The sequence below is a fragment of the Triticum aestivum genome, chromosome 2D (genome assembly GCF_018294505.1).
Source record: "Triticum aestivum cultivar Chinese Spring chromosome 2D, IWGSC CS RefSeq v2.1, whole genome shotgun sequence".
Classification (NCBI taxonomy): Eukaryota; Viridiplantae; Streptophyta; class Magnoliopsida; order Poales; family Poaceae; genus Triticum; species Triticum aestivum.
Genome location: NC_057799.1, coordinates 415,533,096 through 415,541,706, shown reverse-complemented (window position 1 = coordinate 415,541,706; position 8,611 = coordinate 415,533,096). Strand labels below are relative to the sequence as shown.

At 43.9% G+C, this 8,611-nt stretch overlaps 1 protein-coding gene across 1 annotated transcript; it reads right to left on the bottom strand.

Annotated features, from left to right (window-relative positions):
- Window positions 1-2,851: 2,851 nt before the first annotated feature.
- On the bottom strand, window positions 2,852-4,681 carry LOC123049463 (galactose mutarotase). Its single transcript, XM_044472373.1, has 5 exons — window positions 4,409-4,681; window positions 4,273-4,322; window positions 4,038-4,158; window positions 3,828-3,935; window positions 2,852-3,670 (listed from the first exon to the last, which is right to left on the bottom strand). Exons 1-5 carry the CDS (start codon window positions 4,590-4,592, stop codon window positions 3,048-3,050), a joined length of 1,086 nt encoding a protein of 361 aa, XP_044328308.1. The 5' UTR covers window positions 4,593-4,681; the 3' UTR covers window positions 2,852-3,047.
- Between the last annotated feature and the right edge of the window lie 3,930 nt (window positions 4,682-8,611).

Below are 8,611 nucleotides of genomic sequence, written 5' to 3'. Positions count from 1 at the left end.
TATTGCTTCTCCTATGCACTATCGCCAGTACCTAATAATTATGGATCACAATATATAAAAAATAATTAATTGGTTAGGCTATTTAGCGAAGCTTCTAGTTGTTGCAATGATCTAGAGTCGCCACCAACGCATATGAAATGTTGTTGGGCTCTAGGTCTATATGTTGCTACGTAACAACGCTTCTACATGTCTTTTACCAACGCATGCATATATGTTGTTGTAGATCCTTCCAACGGCACCAACGACAACGCATATTAATCCGTTGGTGTAGACCATCGCAACGCATATATGAAGATACGACAACGCATTGATGCGTTGTTGAAGGGGGGTTCGTGTTGTAGTGAAAGAAGATATTGATGGTATCTTTTCAACAACTTTTGTCCACGGGTCAAAGTTATCATGGTGTTTGAACCTAAGTTATCAAGTCCAGAAGCCTATATTATCATAAAAATTACCGGGGATATGTTTCAGTGAAAAAATATCGTGTGAAAAATCATGTACATATGACTTAAAAAATGGAAAGTTCGTCGTTTACGTATACCTATGTTTTAACAAAAAAAACTCCAGGGTCAAAGTTATCACGGTGTTCGTATGTAATTTACTAGGTCGGTGGTACGTAAATTATCATGCAATTTACACCAAAGTTATCGGGTATGTTTCAACAAACTTTTTTCCTAGTTATCAGATCCATGACGCATAAATTACCATGCTATTTACACATAACTTATCAGAAAATGTTTGAAAAACTTTTTTGAACTATGTGAAGTGGTATGGAACGTGCAAGAAAATGACCGAACTTAGATGCACAACTTAAAGTAATTGGGACTGATAAGAGTGTTGATTTAGTTTCTTTTAGAAACTCGTATTAAGAAGGTATAAGTAGTGTGTACCTTGTGAGAAACCAACAAATTGATCTAGCCTAGTTTGTTGTTGTTGTTTGATTGGCACATGTGGTTTTGGGTTCAATTCTTGGCTACCACAACAATTTTTGGCTATTTATCTTGAGGCCTTGCATCATAGAAAAATTTCCTACAAAATCGGATCCCATTAATGCTGCATTAATCATGAAAAATCTGCCGTAAAATCGAATCCCATTAAAGCACCAACAATTCCACGGCCACGCGATCAGAAAGTCATTAAAGGGATAATTATTCCGTGATGTGTCTGTTTTCATAAAATCGGATCTCATTAAAGTGGCAATTATTCCGCGGCGTGGGATCCTGATCGAGCGGCATCAAGATCGTTCGGAATTTACAAAATATTAATTGCATGCTAAACATTTTGAGTGCTTGCCACTGAAGCAATATAGATTGTTGGATTGACATGGTTTGATAATCAAAATTTGTTGGATCTACCTGATGAGGTTATTTTCCACCAGGTAGGCCCGCAACAATATAAGGCTCGGCTAGGGCCTAGGTAGGCCAAGCCCGCACGTGTTACGGACAAAGCCAATGTCAGTAACGGGTGTTTACTTGCTTTAGTGATAATGCATGGGTTTGCACTAATTTCCAAAAGAGTTCGGTGATCTCAATGGTATGGACTATGGACACCTCAACATGGACTCAATCCTTTCTAGTTTGTCGGCCACCCGAACTTCCTTCCGCGTCAAATAGTTGGGCATCCCACTCTTTTGGTTTGGTAACCTCGGAGAGTTAATTTCCCATTCCTTGAATATAAAGTTACAGCAAGACATGTTCCTTGGGATGGGAAAAATATCACCGCCGCTGGTTCGGGCAATACTTGTTAAGTCGGTGCTCACCTCACAAGCGGTATACCACAACACTGCCCTTACACCCCCTCCGAGAACTTTACATAACATCAACAAAATTGAGAGAGCTTTCCTATGGATGGGTACGAAAAAAGCTACACGAGCAAAGTGCAATGTTAATTGGAATATCATTGCGGTCCAACTGACCTTGGAGGTTTGGGTATCCTAGACCTCGTTAAGTTTGCGAGGGCTCTGAGAATAAGATGGCTTTGGTCTGAATGAAAAGAGCCAACCGAGATGTGGGCTGGGTTGGAAAATCCTTGCGATGCAACAGACTGTGGCCTCTTCTGTGCCTCCATTTACATTACCATTAGAAATGGTACCTTTTTTGGTATTCACCTTGGGTCATCGGAGAGAAAACAATTGACATTGCTCTGATAGTCTTCGAGGTCTCTTCTAGGGAAAAAAATGAAAGCTAAGGAAAGCCATGCACAAGGACGCGTGGCTTGCCAAGATAAATCTTCCTATCCACTGGATGATGGACCATATATGGAAAATTGTCACCCTTTGGGCGTACGTGTGCCATTATCACTTGGAAGCATATGGCGAGGGCTGGGGGCTACTCGCTCACCCATGAGCTCCGCGGTATGAAAGGCTTGGGCACCTCGTAAGTTTTTTTTTTTTGCATTGTTAGCAATACAAAACTGGATTTGGACCGCGTATAGATTTGGAGAAATGTGGGTGGCCAAATTACGGGTTTTGTCCTCTATGTAAGCTGAGGAGTCTCCAGGACATATCTTCTTCAAATATCGGTTCGCCGTGAGACTATGGGGCATGATCAAAGTTTGGGTCCACCTCGACAACAACGAGATTTCACCGTGGAATAGAAAGTGTTCTATCAAGAATTGATGGATCAACATGTCCGAGACAAATAGGACAATACGAAAACGTAGGCTCCCCTCACCATACTCACTTATCAGACCATTTGGTGTAAAATAAATGCTACGGTCTTGTGTCACCAGTCTACTCTACCGTCCATTCTTCTCTCCAACATAAATAACATAAGGCTAAACTTTGGGTCATCGCCGGTACGAAGCATCTAGGCAATGCCAGATTAGAGAGTAACGACCTTGTAGTATTCTCTTACTTTGTAAAAACACTTATAAATCCCTTATTTAATGGATGAGGCAAATTGTATGCGTCCGTTTTGTAAAGAAAGAAGTGGTACAGACTATAAGAAAAGATGGTTCATCCCGTGGAATAAAAGACCGCTCATTTTGCGCTAAAGAAAAGAAAAGATAGGACAGATCAATTAAGTGAAGCATGCATCTTAGCTAGCCTAGTGGGAAAACTTGAAGACCATATCATGCTTGTACACCTCGCCGGGCCTGACGGTCGACGACGGGAAATCGGGGTGGTTGACGGCGTCGGGGTACGCCTGCGTCTCCAAGCACAGCGCGCCGTACTGCCCGTACACCTTCCCTCCTTTCCCCTTGTCGTTGCTGAGCCAGTTAGCGGTGTAGAGCTGCACCCCGGGCTGGTTCGCCCACAGCTCCAACGCCCGCCCGGAGTCCGGGTCCTGGACGCGCGCCACCGGCCGCATCGCGTTCTGCTGCCCGTCCACGGCGAAGTTGATGTCGTAGCCGCCGCCACCGCCCGGGACGATCTCCATGTTGGCGCCCACGGGCGTCGGCGTGAGGAAGTCGTACTTTGTGCCGGCCACCGGCGCGACCTGGCCCGTCGGGATCATGTACCCGTCGACGGGCGTGTAGCGTGAGGCGAACATCTGGAGCTCGTGCTCCAGGACGTCGCCGCTGCCGTGGCCAGCGAGGTTCCAGTACGCGTGGTTCACCAGGTTCACCGGCGTCGCCTTGCTCGTCGCCGTCGCGTTCATGTGGATGCTCAGGTCGTACGGGTCGGAGAGCTGGTACGTCACATACACGTCCAGGTACCCCGGGAACCCTGCATGCCCCAGGCATGATCCGCGAAAACAAGTGCACGTCAGATCTTTCTGTTAACCAATATATTATACCATGGTATAATGAAGATTAATCAAAGCGCGAGGAGCTATTAAACTATAAAGTTTTGACATGTGTAATAGTATTAGTTTTAGTGTTACCTTGCTCTCCGTCGAAGCTGCGGTAGTAGAAGGTGATGTACGGGGAGTCGCCGTCGTGCACATACTCCTTCACCGTCCAGATGACCTTGTTGAAGCCCCTGGGGCCGCCTAAATAAAGAGCAACAAGATGATTAAATGAGTACAAGCGCGTCGTGAGTCCATGCATAGGGTTTCGGTGAAAAATAAATTAAAATGAAGTCTGAAGCATGCCATGAATCGTGTTGTTGCCGTCGTTACGGAGGAGACGATAGGTTCTGCCGTCGAGCACGAAGCGGGCGTTGGCGATTCTGTTTGCTACGCGCCCAATCGTCGATCCAGCAGCAGCGCCTTTCTGATGAGACATGCACGCGTACAAAAAGGTTTTTGAATTGAACAGAGACGCACTGATCATGCATATTTATCTACCACTCCGAAGCAGTGAAAACAGAGGGATTTGTGATCTTACAGCGTATGCAGCAACGGTGTCGTACCCAAGTACAACATCAGTTAGGTCCCCTGGCAAAAATGTTTCACCCTTTGAGAAACAAGATGCAAGAATGCGTATGGGTTCTTGAAAGAAAGCAAGAAGCAAGCGGCCTTACCTTTACAATCAGGAACAAGGACAGAGACGAGGGTAGCTCCCCAGTTGGTGACCTTGATGGAGAAATCCCCCTTCTTGTTCTTGAGCTCGTAGAAGCCATCCGCCGTCCTTCCGGCGCCGGCGCTGCCGGCCAGTGCAAGGCACAGCAGCAAGGTGACAGGAAGCAGTGCAGCTCTGACCACCATTGTTGCAGCACGTTGCTAAAAGCAGAAAGAAGGTATTGTATGGCTACTATCGAGCATGCAATCGCATATGTATGATAGGTTGACGACGACTTCCATTAGGTTAGGTTCCTCTCGAGGTCGTACATGAGGAAAGTCAAAACTCTCCATTCAAAGTTTCTCCGATCCAAATTATTTCCTTCTTGGGATCTGAGATCTAGCAGAAGTTTATCGTTGCTATTTCCCAGTTGCAAGATTGTTAATCTCCCACTAGTGTCGAGTTTTACTCATTTAAGTTCTTTTCATTGTCTGCCCATGCATCCGAATAAAATAGAAGCAAAAAAAAAACTTTCAAGATGACAAGAAACCAATTTTGTTAGGTCTCACTCTGTCGGTGAGTAAATATACCCACTTGGGAAAGATGCTTGCCAACCCTAACTATGTAATGTGTCATATGCAACATCCATTTGGCTACATGATATACATTGTCAATCTCGAGATGAGTATAAGTCAGCCAGTCTTGTCAGGCTGCTCAAACTCATGATACATATTCCTGAATTAGGTTAATATTTACCCTTAGGCGCATGGCCGTGTAATTCTGAATGGGATCACTCTAAGTCCAGAGACATGACTACCCAGCTATGGTGTAGAGTTTGATATCCCTTACAAAGCGGCTGTATCACATTGCGAGAACATATGACAGTCTCAAGTCTAGGACATGACATATACATTTTACCTGAAACTAACTGATGACGCTTCTCGGTGCACCTCAAAATGGGTCTATTCGACACGGTGTTCTACCAACATAAGTCAATATCATTTGATTGATATCTATATATCCATTACCTATAAAACATGGTCACCATCTCATAGGTTGCTAGCCTATTGGTATGTGTCTTATATCTATATAGACTTGGGACCATTAAAGTCATGTACTTTCCCACCTATATTCAAGGATAATATTAAAGAGAGAAGTGCATATATCAACCCAACTCCTGGATGGGTGTAATATACAACCCTCAACTATCAAGTCATCTAAGTTGATCGCGCCCTACTGTTTAACCATGAACCCAACACCGACTCAGTGCCTTGCAACGCAATGCAACACCAAGGAGACCTCGGTTTGATCCCTGACTTCTCCCTTTTTCTTCTCTATTTTCTATTAAGTGTGCGCTAATGGGCCGGCCCGTTAGTGTCGATGCTTAAGCAAGAGCTCCTTCCGTCTCACTATAAGCGAGATATAGCTCAGGCGGCATCCCGTCACACCCATCCAAGGTGGGCGGCTCTATGGCAAAGAGCACACAAATCTGCCCACGTGCACGAATCCTGATGTGCCTAAATCTAAGTGTCATGGACCTGGCTGAGATATTGCTAAACCTCCGTCAGCTGGGATTTAGCAAAACCGTTATTTCTCTAAGCACCTTGCATTTTAGAAGACGTTAATGGCATTTTCTTTATAGAAAGGACCCCAATAGTTGGGGAACGGTTGCCGGGGGAGCTCCCAGCTGTCAATTCGTTCTCGAGGACACTCGAATAACAAGCGAAAGCGAACGATTTCGTTCGCTGGGATAAAACCCTCACAGCGAACCCCACAGCCCGCGGGCCTCTTTACTGGGCCATCGTATGTAAAAAAAAGATAAATGCCATCATATGTAAATCATGCATGGCAGTTTAAAAAAAACTCGTTGTGGTTCTATAATTTGAGTTGCCATGTCAACAAAGAGGAAAAAAATGCCATGATAATAAATGTCATCTCTTAAATAATAAAAAATGACATCTCTTAATAATAAAAATGTCATCTCTTAATAAAAAGGCCATCTCTTACTAATGGACGCGTCTAGGGACCGGCCAGCCGCTCCCTAGCGTTCCCAAGCGGCCACCACCAGAAAAGGAAAGATTCGGTCCCCCTGACCTCAGAAAAGGAAATCCAGCTACAGACCCACGCCAACCCAACAAACTACACACAGGACGCGGTCCCCAGGCCATCACATGCCCTTCCCTCCCCTCCTGAAGCACTCGAAGCTCTCACGCCCTCTTGGCCACCAACCTTCTCCCCATGCCCCTACCTGCCCCCACCTAGCTTCTTCTCCACGAAACAAGGGGTTCCCAGCTCTGGATCTCCATCGCCAGAGCTGCCATGGCAGATGAATCAAGGTGAAATAACAATGCTATGGAACAATTTGCTGCGAAAAAAAGAAGAAAGAGGGAGGACATATTAGAAAGTACCAGGCAGCACCAACAAGGGTGAAAAAAGAGGTTGATCCTTCTCTCCCCATGTCCAGATCCTCACTCCTTGACTTTCCCTTTCACCCCCACACCAAATTTCTCTTTGAAAAATAGCTTCTCCATACTTAAAAGACAACACAAACAAGGATAAAAAATGGGGAGATCCGGTACCTGTGCAATTTTAACTAATTATTGTCCAACTAGATCATAAGACAAGTCAACTTTTGCATCAATGTGTGCAACAAAACACAGAAAATATGCAAATATATATAAGATAGCACATATAGAGTCTTATTTCACACATAATGCAGAAGAACCAGTGTCACTGTAGCAAAAAAAGAAAAGAAAAAAAAGCATATTGTAGGTACAATGAAAATATAACTACCAACTAGACAAGAAGTATATGTATTTTTTTCCTTTGATCTTTCCACACAGTAGTATATGTGACTTTGTAGCTTAGAATTGTGTGCAAAAATCTACATCAGTTCATGCACCCCCATAGCCTGTAAAACCTGCACATGATGCAAAAAAGAAGCTTGAGAAAAAAATGAACCAACGCTAGCTTGTATTTGTGCAACTTAACGAGTACAAGTGTGCAACCGACAACACTCCCATATCCATCCACTTATGGGGTTTGAATTTCATTAGTTGGCATCTTCAACTCATATAAAAGTAAAAGATGTCAACTCAGATAATTTCAGATTCATTTTGGTTTAGCTAAAAATCTGTATGCAGAATTCCAAAAATAAACTTTATGTTGGTTGTTGTGCAACTACATCATCTATTTTGTGCAACTGCAAGTACTCCTGCATGCAAATCATGTTGCGTGTTTACGCAGCTATGTAATGAATTTTGAACTGAGAAACATGATGAATTTACCATATCTAAACACAAGAAAATAGATAAAATTCCAAATAAGTAGTGCAACTATAGTCAAGTGCATTTGCAAACCTAGAAAATCATATGCATGTGAACACATGAGGATGCCAACTACTGAATGGTTCTTGTGCAACTAAAGAAGTTGAAGATGCCAACTCATGTGGCACTGTTGCGCAACTATTAAAAAATTGGTGATGCCAACTCCCTTATGCAACTAAAATAGTTGCGGATGCCAACTCATGTGATATTGTTATGTGACTATTCAAAAAGTTGAGACTGCCAACTCCCAAATGGTTCTGGTGCAACTATGAAAGTCGAGGATGCCAACTCGTGTGATACTGTTGTGCAACTATTTGAAAACTTGAGGATACCAACTCTTGATTTTTGTACAACTATAGAAGTTTCAGGATGCCAACACCTAGCTGGTTCTTGTGCAACTGCGTAAAAAATAATATCCCAGGTTTCTTTGTGTAGGAAAAAAATCCTAATGCCATTTTATGTTAACTCGGCAGCAGCTGTAGACGATGTGCCAACTCCAGCTACAACTCCAACCTGCATGGTCGCCTTCCGTTTCCGCCGTTTCATGAAGAGGAATGGGTCACCAACCTAAAGGATGCATGGAAAAAGTAACTTGTGTGTGTGTGTCCAAAAAAGGGAAATGCACCCTCACTGCTTGCTCGATACCCCTGTTTTTGAGTCAACGAATAGTCACGACTAGTCGATGAGTCGTAACTAGAAGTCGACTCAGACACCTCGACTAGATCGGCACGGCATGACTCGTCAAGAGTCGCTACCCTAGAAGGACTTGTCGAGTCAAAAACTTTGCACGATACTTACCTCATCATCCTCCGCCTCCCCATCGACTTGGGGGGCTGTTTCGAGTTCCACCGAGAAGAATTGTTTACAGGCCCCTGCATAGAACAAACAAAACACATAAC